Genomic DNA, 17,659 nt, shown 5'->3' on the forward strand with positions numbered 1-17,659 from the left:
AAAGGAGCAGCCACTAAGCCCCGCCCACACGAAACACAGCCGTCAGAGCGTTTTGTCTACAGAGATAGCCGAGCCAAGGTAAGGGAAAAACACACTGCGAAAGCTACTGTAACGGGACAGAAAATGGTGTGGGTTTTTCTTTTTTTTCTTTTTTTGTGGTTTGGCAAGGAAGCGTTTCTGACTCATGTTTCAGTGCGATTAAACGTAGCTACTGGGTTCACATGCAGTGGCTTTTCCCTTTTTACCTGGAGGAGTAGAAGTAGCTCCCAACTAGCTGTTTGACAGCAATTCTCTGCAAAGTTAGGAGTTGAATCCGCAAACTTGCCCCAACAGTGCCGTCCGAGTTTACGCACTACTCGACAATTTTTAAAAAAAGCACTTCCTACGAGCTTTTAACGCGTTTTAAATCTTAAAAAAAAAAACTGCAAGCAGCGTCATATTGAATGCATGTAGACCTATCGACGAGATAGGACTTTAGACTGGTAATAAATGCCGTGAAACTCTGCTTTTAGGTGGATGCAAACTTTAAAAGGTAGAGTTTGAACCTTGGTAAATAAATTATTTATTTACACGTTAATTTTACAAATAGTTTGCTTGTTGACCTGGAGGGCTGAGCAAGCAGTTTCTTCTCACCGTTTTTCATGGAAGCAGGGAGTGCTCAGTTACCAGAGAACCGTATCACCCCCCACCACCACCACCACCTTTGAACTGAGTGCTGTAAAGACGAGCCCTTAGACTTTGTTGCCATGTCTGAGAAGAAAAGTCAAACATTTGTTCCAAGCCAAATGCACTAAAATTATGCACCTGAAATAATGAATGATGTGTTGAGATAAAAAAAAGTCCCGAAGAGTTATTTTAACATACACAGAGAGATAGTGATAGATGCTCAGAGATGCTCCAATCAATCGGCAAGGGAAGCATCCCGTGTTTACCTTAAGCCGGCTCTGATTGGTGGTCAAGTACTGAAACATCCTTTTTTTTGTTGCTTGTTTGTTTATTTAAAAGTGTACAGTGCAAGTTTTGAAGTTGGATATTATTTTCTTTAACACACATGCCCCTACAATTGCCTGACGTGTAAAATGAGTTTTCCTCTATTTACTGCAGTTGCCTCAGTAGGCTCCGTTAGTCAGTTCCTGAGAAAGTGACTCGGGTTGAGTCATCTGGGCATGCGTATGGGTGTGACGCGCTGCATGCTCTCGTTCACTGCTTTGTTGAATCTCGGCTGTAACCGATTCATTTGGCGTGAGACCACGGGCTAACGTCAATATTTATTGCTTTCTTACCTCAGAAGACATTATGCCTCTGAGCAAGACCTGTGCAGGCGCAGTGGAAGGTGCTTTTCCTCTTCTCCAATGCATGTGCACAACACTGGTGTCATTTCAACTTGTCACCAGAGGGGGCAGACGTCTACAAAAAATCCTGGAATTTAGGCTATGCTCCTTTTTAAAGGTAGAGTCAGTAAGGAATAACTGCAGCGCTGTGTGGTCGTTCCTACTGTGTGGAAGTTCCTAGTGTGTGGAAGTTCCTAGTGTGTGGAAGTTCCTACTGTGGGGAAGTTCCTACTGTGAGCGTTCCTACTGTGTGGAAGTTCCGACAGAATCGTTCCAACTGTGTGGGGTTTCCTAGGGTGGGGGTTCCAACTGTGGCCGTTCCTACTATGCATTTATACCAGAAGTGACTTGGAAACACGGATGTGACGTCACCACCATTGTTTTGTTTTATTTTAATTTCCATTAATTTTCATTTTTTTACTAAACAAAGCATACATTGCAAAATCTTGCAGAGCTACACAAAAACTGGAAAACTGCAATAATGAAGGAAAGAACACAATAATAACGGATTACAGTAGGGTGACCACGCGTACGGCGTAAGGCCGGTGACAGTCCGGATTTTGAATGGTAAATTTCGTGAGTTGCTGTTTTCAGCTTGATTTTTGAACATGCAGTTGTATATTTGGACTGTTTCTCCAATAGAACCCCTTATCCAGACAGGACAGGATAATCCTGTCTATGGCACTGTACAAGAAGAGTCCTCGCGCTGTTGCTTTTTCCTGACAGCGCGAGCCGGTTAATATCTGTCTGCATACAGCGCCGCAATTATTACACATCACATGTGGTCCCTATAGGTAGAACTAATACCATGCGGATAGGGCAACAATGTGTTGAATATTGTTGCTGCACAAATATCACATTTAAACCAATCAAAGTTGTACTATACATCATAGTGATTTATTGATATGCTGCATAAGGTCCTCCTTTTTGGTGTTATGGAAATGGTCACCCTAGATTACAGTGACAGGAACAATAAGGAACTTAAAAGGGAATGGAGCAAGTAACTAAAATAAAAGATATTTAGACATGTTTGTGGATATTTTTTATGTATTTATTTATTTATTTTGCAGATGCAGACTTAACAAGTTTCAGCGTGAATAATACAATTTGAAACACAATAAAACCGAGAAATAATTGTCAGTACAGGTCTGTCAGCAAAACAAAACCTCTTTATGTAATTTAAAGAGAAACACAATGACGATCCAGTTACTAAGTGTTCGTCAAGAATGTGTGACACGTTTAGTCAGAGATGCATTAGTATTTTAGCTCGTACTAATACCACAACATAAGGATATATATTTAGAAAGAAAAGAAGTGATTAGTCAGTCACTAGGCAGCCTGCCACAGCCTTTCCACATAATTTAATTCATCCATTTGGCAGGGCTGTACTTGAAGAAACCCACATCCCATATTTAATCTGTCAAATCTATTTGCTTTAGTTTCGGTTTCAGAAAGCTGGGTTAGAGGATATCCAAAGTAATATCTGGGGTAAATTCCCGCGTACCCTGGCGTTTCTGTTTCAGAAAGCTCAGAAGCCCTTACCCTGAGTCAAATTAGGACAACAAATTACTCTGTTGGGTACCAGGGTTGTTTGGGCTAACCCTGAGTTTTTGTTTTTTTTAATTCTTTTTAGCTGAGAAGTGTCAGAAAAGGCGTGTCCTTTCTGAAGGAGCCTGTTGATGCTGGAGTTCAAATGCCCCACAGAAATCTCTGTGGAGTGAGGCTGATCAGACCAAGCGTGAGCTAATAGCAGCTAGCGGGTTAGCTTATTTAGACCGGGATGTTTTCTCCCAGACGGGAACTTTACTGACTATTTTATCGAGGCATATAAAATAAACAAATGACGCTGTCCGGATGAGTGGCAGGATATACTTACAGCTTCACAGTCTGCCTTTGGCCTTTGGCCACATGTCAATGTGCCCTTGGGCAAGGCACTTGACCCCATTGGTGTATAAATGTGTGCGTGTTAGTGAGTGTGATTGGGTGAATGGGGCTCCAGTGTACAGCACTTTGAGTGGTCAGTGTGACTGGAAAGGTGCTATATAAGTTCAGTCCATTTACCATTTGTAGTCCTTGGCATGCCCTGCCATGTTAATAGGTTTTCAGAAAAAAAATGAGCTAAAAGTTGGGTTGCCTCTGATTTAATCCTGTTTGTGGTTACAGTTATTAAAGGAAGCTTTCCCAAGCATGCTGTCTTTGGCCATGGTGGGCCAAGCAAGAGCCCAAAGACTTGTGACACAAACTTGGAGGAGATTTATGAAGGACAGCAGGTGCTTCTTGATTTTTTTTATTTATTTTTTTTCAAAAGAATGTCACTTTATAACCAAGTCCAAACATGTGGAGCTTTATTTGTAACTGCTGCTTCTCTATTGCAGATGTTTCACTACCTCAGCTTCTCATGGAAACGCTTCATCCTCACCTTCAGCCAATCAGAAAACCCCTTCCTATAGCTATGTAATTGTTGGGGCAGGATCAGCAGGCTGCGTCCTCGCCAACCGTCTCACAGAAGACGCACAGGAGTCTGTGTGCTTGTTGGAGGCTGGGCCCAAGGACAAGTGGTTAGGAAGCTCACGGCTTTCATGGAAGATCCACATGCCAGCTGCGCTGACTTACAATCTCTGTGATGACAAGTACGATCATTAGTCTGTCTCTTTCTCAATTTAAGCAATTAAATCATCATGAGGTTATGTCAGTTTTACACAGAGGTGATAATCTTTTGATTTTGACAATAATTAAATCTGAGATAAGAAGTTTATTCTAATTGTCATGCTGTATTTCTTCTCACCTCCCCTCAGATATAACTGGTACTACCACACTTTACCTCAGGCCCACATGGACAACCGGGTTATGTATTGGCCCAGGGGTCGTGTTTGGGGAGGTTCCTCCTCGCTTAACGCCATGGTTTACATCCGTGGGCATGCCGAGGACTACAACCGCTGGCAGAGAGAAGGTGCAGATGGCTGGGACTACGAGCATTGTCTGCCTTACTTCAGAAAAGCCCAGTGCCATGAACTGGGAGAAAATAGGTACCTAGTTAAAATGTTTTTATTAAATTTGTAAATGACTTGTTAGCTTGCAAAGTTTAACAGAAACTAAGGAAGGGCAAAACAGACTTAAAGGGTAACTCACCCCCAGATTAACTATTTTCTTTCCCCAATAAACTGTTAGCATTGTTGTCATATAGTACTGTCTACACATCCTGGTAATTATTTTGACAAATTAGTGCGAATTTGTAGAAATTCTGCTTTTCTGCTAGGGTTCAATGGTGGTCTTGCTTTGAATTTTGAATCCGTATTGCTATTGGTTCAAAAGTTTTTGTGCCGTAATTTGGAGAAACTGTCAGCAGCTCTGCCACTGTGGGGATATGGCAAAAAGTTTTAACATTTAATCAGTAAATTTAACTATCCAGCATTACCATTCTAGATATCTATAACATAATTTTGACTTAAAATATAGCTAATGTCATTCTAACTTGTCAAAACTAAATTAATTAAATTAAATTACATTTTATTTATATAGCGCCAATTCATGAAACATGTCATCTCAAGGCACTTTACAAAGTCAAATTCAATCATATTATACAGATTGGGTCAGATTATGCAGATTGGTCAAACATTTCCTATATAAGGGAACCAGTTGATTGCATCAAAGTCCCGACAAGCAGCATTCACTCCTGGGGAAGCGTACAGATATCTTCGATATTACAGACATTTAAGATGACAAACGACACGAGAATGGCAAAATAGTCTTACTTGACAAAACTGAATTACAGATATCTGTAATTAGATTTTAATGTGGGTGAATTACACTTTAAATTATTTTCACAAAATGATGATGGGTGTTAAATAAATCTACCTTTTTTTTCTGGCTATAAATCTCTAGCCTTATACAATCAAAACCGAGGATTTGCAAACATCATCAAATTTGCCAAGTTTGGTGACATGTCAGTCACTCTAAGCATTTAGCATTTGGTTTGTCATCAGTACAGACAGTCTGTCCTGCATAGCATGTGTTAAGGATCGTAATCATTATCAACATTTAGGACATTTGTCTAGCATTTATGTGCACATCGTAGTTGAAGTGCCTGTAGAATAATACATCACCTCCTGCCGGAGTTTGAAAGCTGCTAAATACTTGAGAGATGTTGTAAACTTGTGTTTTTCCTTTTTTATTGCAGGTACAGGGGTGGAAGTGGGCCCCTTCATGTGTCCAGAGGAAAGACCAACCATCCCTTGCACAAGGCTTTTATTGAAGCAAGCCAGCAGGCAGGATACCCCTTCACTGATGACATGAACGGACACCAACAGGAAGGCGTTGGCTGGATGGACATGACCATCTACAAAGGTTACAGGAAAGATGAAGAAAAATCTTTTAGAATTACCACTTAACTATTGATAATACCTGAATTTCAAGAGAAAATATAGAAAGGAGTTAAAGGGAGGGTGTGATTAATTTTTTTTATTTTTTTTCGGGGGTTTCCCAAAGCCCCTTTTTGAATAACTGTGCATGTGCAAGACCGTCTTACCTGCCCTTCAGCTCCTTAGGGGGTACACACATTGGCGCTACATGAGCATTTCAGAATGGCATGTGGGACCACCAATAGATAAGGTGACACCCCTGGAACTTGAGGGACAGAGGGGAATGAGAGCAGAACCAAAATTCTGACAAATCCTGGGATTTGGCAGAGCTTCTACAGGCCTGAAGCTCCCACAGAGATTGATTTTTATTTTTTTTACCTGATATTTTTGAATGCATAATGTATTGACTACTTTCAGGATGAAAGGACGATTTTATCCAGTATAACAAAAACTGTTTCTGAACATGATTACCAACTATAGCACTTAACGACTGCACTAGTATACTTTGGAGATTAGTTTAGGCTAAATACAGTAGATGCGTCATTTAACTAGCCAGCAACCCTAAGAACTGTATTTTCCTAATGTGGTTTTGGGTGCTTGATTATAACATATTCAAAATGTATATATATTTTTTTACTTAAGTTATTTATACCCAAAAAGCAATACCATTTTTTTGACCTATATATATGCACCACAAATCTGAACCTCTAATCTAATGTAACATCGGTGGAATTTGCTATTTACATATTTTTGTTGCACGTTGTCATGAGAGAAAACTTCAAAATAGGCATAACCAATATAGAAATGTTGTAAAGACCTTCAAGGCCATCACAGAAGTGGCTTCACACGGTCAAATATTGTCTACGCACAGTACATAATGAGAAAAGCCTTCTGATTAGTTGCAAATTTATAAATGAAGTCCCTTTTGCCTTGTCTATTTTTAGGTTTAGTTGCAATCACAGAAATTTTGAAAAATATTAACCAAATAGGGGACTCCTGAATAGCAAACTTCTAATATAGAATCATAGCAAAAATTTGTATAATTTGAGATTGTAGTTTCCTAAAAATTAGCTGATGGAAAATGTAGTTTTTTTTTTACTTGCAGATTTACAGCACAAAAGAATCTTTTATAGATAAATAAATGTTTGCAGGGAAGAGGTGGAGCACTGCCAGCGCTTACCTCAGACCTGCACTGAATCGACCCAATCTGAAGACGGAGGTACACTGCATGACCACCAAGATCTTGTTTGATGGCAAACGGGCAGTGGGGGTGGAGTACGTGCAGAAAGGAGAGAAAAAAAGAGTAAGAAGCATGAATCTTGCACAACTGTCACACATTAAACAGATAAAATCAGATTTAAAAAAGGCAGTTTTTAAAATAATTTTTTTTATCTCATCTCACAAAATTGCCATGAACTAAATTGTTCATGGCATTTTTCATTGGGTTTAATACACAGCAATTCACAGACTGTTTTCCCATGTTCTATTCAGGTGTTTGCAGATAAAGAAGTGATCTTGAGCGGAGGCGCCATAAATTCCCCTCAACTTCTTATGCTTTCTGGTGTGGGAAACGCAGATGACCTGAAAGACCTCGGTATTCCCGTCACTCAGCACTTGCCAGGTGTGTGTACATAGGAGGTTTTGTTTGCAGGCTTTGCAGCTGATGCATACTGTTATGGGGATTTGTTCTAAATGCAAGTGGGATTTGTGATCAAGTTTGCATCACTTTTTGACCTCGCTGTAAATCATTAGCTTACATAGCAGGGCAGAAGGTGGCAAGTTTTTTTTCACAGCCCCTCTAACTTTACAAGCAGCTTCGTAAGCATTTGAAAAGATTAAATGGTTCCTAAATGCCAGATAAGTCAAACAAGAGATGTTGTGGATGCAAAACAGGAGCAACATTAAGCGAGAGGAGGCAGTTCCGTCGATCATTATGGAGAATGAAAGATATCCGGCAAATTAATTTGATAAACTTCAAGCGCTGACAAAGACCCAGCCAGAGAATGGGTCATGCAGGATCGGTAATCCCTGACTCAAATGTCTCTCTGCCTTGCTTTCAAACGACACAGACGGATAGAGATAGAGATTTGAAGAGGAGTTACCAAACACAGTAGCTGCATTAGCAGTGCTTGTAAACAAATGGATATGCAATTGTTGATTGTGAAGGCTCCTACATATTCGAACGTAACTAAGTTTGTGGACGTGCGTGCAGACCTCAGTTTTTACAACTTGTCTGGTGAAATTCTGCTCGCCAGGAACAGGTCTTCCCATTAAACCGTTTTATGTGTGACACTGAACCGATAACTAATAAGACTGCAAGCAGCTAGTCGTGAGGACACGCAGTGTCACAACCAATGTCTGCGCCACACTTCCAGGTGAGCGTCGGGTGCTCTGGTGGAGAAGAAACTAGGCTATGTGCCCAACAAGCTCATCAGTCTGGTTACTATTCACAGGAAAATAACTGAAGCATGCTTGTGCTGGTTCCTGCCCCTTTGGGCTTCATTTGAGCATGTCAGACTTGGAAAAAAAATAGCTTTGGGCAGGTTGTTAAAATTTGGGCTGCTCTTCATGACATCTGGCAGGTTTTTATAAAAACATTCATAGGAAAATGCTATTAAAATAGTTGTCATGTAGCAGAAAAGTAAAAATGTACCCATCTCAACAAAATGTTGTCGTTTCACTCATATAATAGTTTATTTATTTTTAAATGGAGAATCTGTTAAACTTAACACCAATCAGTGATGGTCATTGGTTAATCAAGTATTGCTGTTACATAATATTGGTAAATGCCACAAATGCTGTTAAGAGTTCAGAGCTATTATACAAGGAGGTGTAGCCTTTACTTTTTTTTATTTAAGCTTTGACTTGATCCTGTGAGACCTCAAGTCAAACCAGCTGCTGCAGCGTTTAGCACTACATGAGGCTGAGTAGAGGAGGAGGAGGAGGAGGAGGAGGAGGATGATGAGGAGGAGGAGGGAGGGACAAGGTGATGGCTTGTGTGATTGAGAGTTCCACAGGAAAGTTTGCGTCCATGTTTTACCGCTTCAGCTGATCCTTCCGTGTGAGAGAGAAATCTGACACCAGAGGGGTAGGCTGCTTCTAGCCTTGTTTTCTTACTAAATGGTGATTGGGTGTTTACTTTGGCTTCTGTTTTGACTGCAGATGGAAGATCACTTGCCAGCCCAAAACCGCACGGAGCAGAGGTCAAAGAGAGATGGCAAATGGCTTCTTTATACCTAGTCTGGCCTTTGTTTCTTTTGTTTTTCCAAGGCCAGAAGGCAAATTAGCTCTTCCTCCTCGTCCAATATAGCCATGGCAGAAAATGTGGGAAATGTAGGAATTTGTCACGAGAAAGTAGGAATAGATATGCTCTATCGTGATATCTCAAATGTGCATATTTTGCGTCCACGCGGGTCACGTTACGCGGTCAGTACGCCCGAGTATGTGGGAGCCTTAAGTCTTGATCCATATTATTTACTAAAGGAGTCCACCAGTGTTACCTTAGCAACAGTTTACATTTTGTCATCAGCTAAAGTCCCGTCTGTGTGTGATTTAATCAGTTAAGTTGTTAAAATGCAAACACAATACCCTAATACTATGGATTTTAACCACACCTCACTTTCTGTTACTCATCCAATGTTTTAACAGTTTATCATTTGCTCAGAGAAAACAAAACGTTGGATTTGTTTTATGGAAATGTCAGGAATTAGGCTGGATCAGACCCTGGATCACCAGTGACCTGAATGAACTGAATAAAGAGCGTTCCGGGAAGTGTCAGGCAATTACTCAAGAGTACCGAAAGGCAAGATTAAAGTCAACATTAGAGACAGTTAAAAAGGTGCGTAGGAAGAAGCTGGACAAGAAGATTTAGCAGAACAGAATAATTGAGGTGAGAACGACCTCATACGCCTGCTTCAACAAACCCACTGTCATCTGGAAAAAGCAAACAGCAGTGTGAGGTTCATGTTCTTTTAATTCCTCTGTTGCATTTAACACTAAGCATTGTGGTTTACTATTTGAGAAAATCCATCATACATGGTTAAATACCTCAATAATTATCTGGATTGATCATGATCGTACAAACAAACCAAACTGTGAGACTAAAATGTTGTCTGACCAAGTGGTCAGGAGCACAGCACTGTTCTCTCCATTCATTTTCACTCTATACACCTCACATGTCCAGTATAACTCAGAGTCCTGTCATCTGCAGAAATACTCAGATGGCTCAGCATTTGTCGGGTGTATGACGTACAGAGGACCGTGGCATAGTGGGGAAAACAATCATCTTATCTTGAATGTAAAACTAAGAAATATATATTATATATTTCACGAAAAACAGGAATCAGTCAAACGATGTTTCCATTATGGAAGAACAAGCAGAAGATGAGAACTATGTAGTAAATACCTAGAGTTTGTCAATGCTCATTTTGAAGTATCGCACTAGGAAAGGTTGATTGGAAACGTCAAAATTCAATTGTACTCACTAAATTTCGCAAAAAAGTTTTTACGCTAAACAGGAGATGGAAACACATTTGTCGAATTAGTTCTGACGAAGCGACCGTTTACCTCACATGACTGATCAGCCATTTCTGCTTCCAGCATCTTCCCGGATATTCCCATAATGCTCACAGACACTCGAGCATTTCTAAGTGTTATCGGTGGGGGGAAAAACAGCACATTAATTAAAGCCTTGCTCCTTTACTGAACTGCACTCTGTGCTAGTTTTGTAACCTCTACTTCCTGTTTATTAAAGTCAACGTGTGACGACATTACGATGTGCGTCGCCTGGTTCATTTGCTACAAACCAGTATCTGCTCAAAATCCGCTGGAGCATTGGATGAAAACACAGCTAGGGAAGCTGTAAGGGTGTTGTGGAGGGGGCAATCATCTTCTGGGGTAGCAGCATCACCGCCAGTGACTTTAACAAGCTGGTCAAGCCGATTATAGAAGGCTGGTTCTCTTCCGGGGGCTGAGCTGGAGCCTCTAGAAATTATTGTGTGAAAAAAGGAAATTTCACAAAATATCTAAAAATCTTGAGCATCCTCTTCACAAGACTGTACTTCAACAATAGTGGCACCAGTCTTCGTTAGATCCACTGTAGCACGGACCACTCCAGGGGATCCTTTCTTCCCTGAGCAATCTTAATCTAGTGTCCAATGATTCTTTGAGGAAACTTGTGTAATTTGAGTTACAGCAAAAAGGTAAAAGTTACTGTAATTAAAGTATTTTAGACTGAATTGGAATTGATCTATGTAAAAGCTGCTTTGTCTTACTTCACTGTGTTGTTCAGGTGTCGGCAGTAATCTACAGGACCACTTGGAGCTGTACGTCCAGCAGCAGTGTACTCAGCCCATCACCTTGTACAAGGCCCAGACGTTTTTCCACATGATCAAGATCGGCCTCGAGTGGCTCACTCTTTTCACTGGTAACCAAATTACCCTAGCAAAATGATTCATACCCTCTGAACTATTTCATCACATTATAATCAAAAACCTTAATGCACTTTGTTTGAATTTTATGTGTTGAACAAAACACTAAGTAGTTGCTCATTCTTAAGAGGATGAAAGATACATGGTTTATAACTTTTTGTGCTGGACTGGTTTTTCTGTGACAGAAAACGTTTTTTTGTTGTCAGGCTTGTGTGATTAAACAAGTCATTTCACTTACCCTAACCTTATTTTCCCAGGCTACGGAGCAACAGCCCACTTGGAGAGCGGAGGGTTTATCCGCAGTCGACCGAGCGTCACACACCCTGACATTCAGTTTCATTTCCTACCCTCACAAGTCATTGACCACGGCCGGGTTGCTTCAAAGATAGAGGCCTATCAGGTGCAACTCATGTGGAAAAATATGCCCTTTTGCATTTGTTTATTTGCTCATTGCTACTATTTGTTTTACGATTGCATACCTGACATGAGGTGAGACACTAAGGAGTATTAACAGCCTTCCCCCTACTTTTTCCATGGAAAGCCTCGCGAACAAAACAAATGCAGAGGCTTCTTCTGGTAAATTTTCATGGAAATTGATTCTCTTCCAAAGAAGTTCACCTGTCAGGCAAATAAGAGCCCTGCACAAAGGACAAAGCTGTTGCTTAACTTCTCGTTTTCTCCAACGGTTGTCATTTAAGACAGGAGGAAACCTAGAAAAAGAGATGGAAATTTCATTTGTAGCTGCTTTGAGTTATGAAAAGTGTATTAAGTGGAAATAATTGCATAGCACGGTCTTTTTTTGGGCCAAGTCTACATTAAAATAAAGAGCTTATCTAATGCACGTGTTAAAATAGTCACTTCATATCATAGACAAATGATGTAAGAGTTTTTATTAGTAAATGCTGTCAGCATTACTAAAAGTGTACACATCGTACTTGGTGTTCTCATGTTCTAGGTTCACGTTGGCCCAATGAGAAGCACTAGTATAGGCTGGATGAAGCTGAAAAGTCCCAATCCTATGGATCACCCGATCCTCCAGCCAAACTATCTCTCAACTGGTAAGATCCGAGGAGGATCGTTGGCTTGAAACAGAGCAGAAGACAAAACACAGATTCATGTGTGTCTTTTCTCTCGTCTTTGCAGATATTGATGTGTGGGAGTTCAGGCAGTGTGTCAAACTGTCCAGAGAAATTTTTGCCCAGACGGCCTTTGACCCGTTTCGCGGTCCCGAAGTCCAACCTGGCGCTCGGGTCCAGTCGGACGCCGACATTGACGCCTTCGTCCGCCAGAAGGCGGACAGCGCCTACCACCCCTCCTGCACCTGCAAAATGGGCTCCGCCTCTGATCCGATGGCGGTGGTCGACTCGAACGCGCGAGTCTTGGGTCTGGAGCGGCTGCGGGTGGTCGACGCCTCCATCATGCCCAGCATTGTGAGCGGGAACCTGAACGCCCCCACGATCATGATCGCGGAGAAGGCAGCTGATATGATCAGAGGTCTGCCTCCTCTCGCGGACCCGGGGGTTCCTGTGTACCAGCCTCCCACACTTGAGACGCAGAGATGATTGGCAGATAGCCGAGCGGGTGATTGAGCTGCGCAGGCAGTTATCAGGTGGGAGCACCAGTGAATTTAATCAACAAAAATCAAAAAAAGTGACTAAGTTTTATTTTAACTTTGATTATTTTTTTTTACGCACTTTCCTGCACCATAAATAAGTGCGTTTGAAGTCTTTCTAATGTCTTTTAATGTTAATGATTTAAGTTTGATAATATGCAGTCAGTCATCAGATTAGGTTCTGGCCGTTGGGACCGGTATTTTAGGTGACCTTTACAGCGCTGCCTACAGCCGCACTGCGCCGCTACACAGGCCTCACCGTTTTAAACGTAGTTTTTATTACAGCCTGCTCGGCCGCAGCTGTGCAATTAATGCAAATTGTTTCTTGCAAACTCTAAATATGGAAAGGGGTTTTGTTTAAATCAACTAAGACATTGATTCTAGAGAAAAGCAAAAAAAAAAAAGCAAAACAGACTCTAAGCAAGTCGTCTCAACTGTAAGTACTGTGGTCACACCAAACCCACTCAGAGCTCTGAGGAAAATGATTTACAGCTACCCGTAGATAAGGAACGAGGTGCTGTGCAGTCACTACTCTTGTCTGCCGATCAGCAGCACGCAGAGTGTTCAGCAAACGTCTAGGCAGGTTGGGGCTTTGCGACCAAGGTAACCGTCATCTTCCTTCCTGCAAACGTGCAACAGTTCAGTTCGGCTCATTTTCATAGGTTTGTTTGCACACTTTTCAAATCAGCAGGAAGACAATCATCGCTGTGTTCTGTTTCACGTTAACCTTATCTTGCAAAAAGGGACCTTTTTTTTTTTTTTAACGCAAGGTTACTAACGTAATCAGTACATCCAGTGTTTCGTTTTTAGTGAAGCCAAGTTTGACCTATGGTAAGAAAAGGCCAGCTGTATCACTATTTGCCGTATCGTTTTTAACTGGTAAAAGTTGGTAAAATGCTCATTTTCTGGCCTGAGTTGTGAACATATTTACATTTGTAACCAAAATGACAACTGTCAAACAATATAGAACATTACAAAAGTGAAAGCAGGAAGTAACTAAACTCTATAAATAAAATGTAGCTGCCTTTTTCAGTTCTTAACGCTAGCATGTCTGTTAACACTATTCCAGGGTATTCTGGATTTCAGATGTTGCATTTTAGGGACCACAAGCATTTAAAGGGCAAATATCATCGTTTTTGTTGTTGTTGTTGTTGTTTTTCAACATTTCCTTTTCAATTGCGTTGAATCCAATGCACTTGTATTGCCAGTTCACAAACAAATGTGGTCTCAAGTCTCTGTTCCAGTGTTGTAGCGCATAATAGTTTAATTTTATTTTATTTTATTTCCTTATTTAAAACTGAGAATGTGAAACTGAGCCTGAGGCGAAAAAGCTGCTGGAAAAGTGAAGGGAAAAGGGAACAGTGGGGGTGTAAGGTAGGGGGGAGGGGGGTTTTCCAAAGGAGAGACTATTAAAGAGATAGTTTTGTACTCTGCCTCTGTTTACTTCCACAGAATTCGCCCACGCTTCCTGCCTAGATTATCCTTGTAGCAAAGGTGCTCAGAACATTGTTTTCTGTTTTTGCCAAATAGTGGCCCAACATGTATTACACACATTCCTGTTAGAAAGGTTTTTGTTTTGTTTTTTTCAGTTTTTTGATTTAGCAACATTTATGGGGTTATCACATGAGATCTGTAAACAGTGTGTCGTACGTCCAAATATGCCAAATAAAGTTTTGCCATTTTTAATGGCCATGACTTAAAAATACTTTTATAAATACTTTTATATACTTCTATATACTTTTATAAAAATACTTTTTTTTTTTTTTTTTTTTTCAGAAAAGTGAGTTTTAAAACTGCCGATCTGCTTTGAAAAACGTTTGTAGGTTTTCCGGCTCCAAACTATGATTATATTTGCCCTTTAAAAACAATTTACTTTGATTTGCTCCAGACCATTGCACATGTGAAAGATTCAACTGCACATACAGTATGTGTTAAGCCTTTAATGTTGGTTTACCTTTGCAGATTTTATGTGGCGTTTAGTTCCCTAATGGCTCAGGCCAACATTTTATGCAGTAATAAATGGCCAAATATCCTGGTTCTCAACACTATAATCTTCTACAATTGAAGTAGACTTTGAAAGAAATGTGTGATTTTTTTTTTATTGTTATTGTGAATGTTTACATATAAGATTTTGTTGAAATTTGTGAAACATTGATTAAAAAAATGAAGGTTTTTAAACAAAAATATAATCAGTAGAGATTATTATTGTCATGTCAGTATTAATGTAAGTGTAGTCTGTGATTGAAGTTATTATATATAATAATGTCCATTATGGCTTATAACACAAATTAACTAAGAGCCATTGTGTTTCTCAGCTAATGAGTACTGTGACTATTGTTTACATTATGATCCAGTGTTGTCAGTGATGTATAATGTATTAATCTATTTTTTTTTTTTTTTTTTTGAGTAACAAAAGGAAATTTTCTGTCGATATTTGAAAGGTTTTTATTTTATATTTTTTTGCTGCATTGATTGTCAACAAACCGTCCGGACCTTGTCCTCTGACTTTATTTAGCGATCATTACAAAAATCAGCAGGTGCATTGTCATTTCAGGCAGAAAATTCAAATGTACAAAACAAGGATGTTGCCTCCGTCGGTACAAAATCTAGAAGGTACTAATTGTTATGCTACAAAGTAGATGAAGACAACTTTCAGAAAGTTTTTTTTTTTGTTTTGTTTTTTGTTTTTTTGTACAACATAAAGCAGAAATCTTCAAGTTCTTACAAACACAATAGAGATTTATTTTGCATTTCATAGACTTCTGTAAAGCAGTGGTGCAATAGAAAAAATAAAGCTGTGTTTCACAACTGAGCTTTTGTGTTCATTGTCATTTCATCTCCAGATAAAACTAGCGTTGATTTATTCAGATACTTGTACTGTGAATGATTGTGATCTTCTGTTAGTGGCTGACATCAGACAGTTCAATCATGACAGCATCATGCGTTGTTAGCCTATATTCTGGTTTTGATTATAAAGTTATTCCTTATAGTAGTAATTGACTAATAAACTGAATAGCTAGGTATTCGGTACTACACAGCTGCTGATGTCCTGTGATAGGCTGGTGACCTGTTACCCCCACATCTCGCCCATCGACTACTGGGGATGGGCACAGCGGCCAGGATAGGATGTTTACCTTTCATCACTGATTATCTTAATATGGCCATGAAAGATTTTAAATGTTAGGGTAATTTTCTCTTTGAGTTTAAAAAAAAAACATTCTGGGTTTTACAAGGTCTTAAAATCTTAATTGTGTCTATCCAACCTCAGATGAGCCATGACACAACCTATTTGTTTTCCAAGTAGGTTGCTTCGCTGTACTGATGAAGAATGTGTTTATCCCAAAAAGGGAATTCATTTGCAACCCTCTCAGAGAAATTATAGTTTCTAGCAATCGATCTGAGGGACGCCAAAGAGGGTTATAGAAGCGCTTTTCCAATTTATTTTTTTTAATTTTTTTTTGAGTGAATCATCTTCCAATCCCGATTGATGTGGACAACACCACACCTGCTTTACCTAGATGTGCAATTGTGCAGGAACAGTCAACATACAAGAGCTACATAAATTCAATAGCCCTTAATGAGCAGCTTTACTATTGGAAGTTACTCACGGCACAACTGGGGGGAAAAAATGCAATGTTTTTTTTTTTCTTAAAGGAACTTAATATTTTATCTTGGGTAGAAAAGGTTGCATATAAAACAGCTTTTTATAGAAGCAACACTAATGTGGGGCTGTCTGACGGTAACATGCAGCGTCCACAATATGAAGTGTGGGAATGAGTTGGTCATTCAGAACCTGGATTTTTAGGTGTCACTTATGGATCTTGAATCGTTCTGCGTTGCATTGAATAGGTTATGAATATTCTAGCAGGGAAAAACTTGTGAGGCCATCTGATCTACAGTTGAATTCAGGGAGATCAGTCTAAATCTGAAACAGAACAGGTAAGAACCAAAATATAAATCAGTGAGTTTCACTGGACCAGTCAAAGTCCTGGACTCACATTGAAGTGTTTTCAGGACCTTTTGCAAAAAAAAAAGGCTGTTGCATTATTTGGATTGCTGAAAATATTGATGAACTCAATCATTAATGCAATGGAGAGTAGTCTAAAGTTCTATGAAAATACAAGACAGCTGAAAATGGAGACACAAAACATTATCACTGCTACATGCAAGTCTGAAAGTTTTTTACACTGACCTTTTGCAACATGGAACAAGTTTTATAATCTGATCCAATCTGTATAATCTGATTGAGTTTGATTCTGGAAAGTGCCTTGAGATGACATATATCATGAATTGGCGCTATATAAATAAAAATTAATAGAAAAAATTGAATGGTGGCATGTGTTGCGCTCATCTGAGGTTTTATCTGAAACATTCGGACCAGGTGAGGCCTCTCAGGCTCAAGTTTGTGTAATATTAGGATTAAATTACAAAATTGTAACCATAACTTTGTGTTTTTTCCATTACTGCTATGGGGGGGGGGACAATGTTTTTTTTTTTTTTTAAAGTAACGTTCCTAATGCATCTGAATAAATGTAGTTAATTAGTTAAAAATGTTACGTGGTTAAAAACAAATGCATAAATAACTATTGTTTATGTGTGAGTCAACTGGAGTGAATGTCAACAGTGTTGCAGACAGATTACATCCAGCTGGGTTAAAAATTCATTCAGGACTTATTTTACAAAAAAAATTATCGACCACAATTTCATACGCATTTGGAATAAGGTTTGGTTGTGTGTGTGTGTGTGTGTGTGTGTGTGTGTGACTGCGCACAACAATCCCTTTGTTTTGGTCTTATCTGTAATGAAGCCCTTTGATTGCACACGTCGCCCCGCCACAGCCCAGAACCAATTTTTACAAGTTAACCTGAAGTCGTTAGAGTTGGCAGTGATAGCAAAACACGCTGGCTGGCGCTGCAGCAAATCCTGAGA

At 39.7% G+C, this 17,659-nt stretch overlaps 1 protein-coding gene and 1 long non-coding RNA gene across 2 annotated transcripts; one reads left to right on the forward strand and one right to left on the reverse strand.

The window, feature by feature from the left end:
• Window positions 1-13: 13 nt before the first annotated feature.
• Window positions 14-13,123, forward strand: chdh (choline dehydrogenase). Its single transcript, XM_012877215.3, has 11 exons — window positions 14-78; window positions 3,495-3,601; window positions 3,707-3,961; window positions 4,127-4,357; window positions 5,509-5,675; window positions 6,841-6,992; window positions 7,181-7,310; window positions 10,980-11,114; window positions 11,376-11,518; window positions 12,074-12,176; window positions 12,262-13,123. The coding sequence occupies exons 2-11, from the start codon at window positions 3,519-3,521 to the stop codon at window positions 12,678-12,680; spliced, it is 1,818 nt and encodes a 605-aa protein (XP_012732669.1). The 5' UTR covers window positions 14-78; window positions 3,495-3,518; the 3' UTR covers window positions 12,681-13,123.
• A 1,186-nt stretch (window positions 13,124-14,309) lies between these two features.
• LOC118562703 lies at window positions 14,310-14,580 on the reverse strand. The gene is made up of 2 exons (XR_004930771.1): window positions 14,483-14,580; window positions 14,310-14,435 (listed from the first exon to the last, which is right to left on the reverse strand). It is a non-coding gene; the product is annotated as an uncharacterized LOC118562703 (long non-coding RNA).
• Window positions 14,581-17,659: the final 3,079 nt, after the last annotated feature.

This window comes from Fundulus heteroclitus, chromosome 1, assembly GCF_011125445.2.
Source record: "Fundulus heteroclitus isolate FHET01 chromosome 1, MU-UCD_Fhet_4.1, whole genome shotgun sequence".
Lineage (NCBI taxonomy): Eukaryota > Metazoa > Chordata > Actinopteri > Cyprinodontiformes > Fundulidae > Fundulus > Fundulus heteroclitus.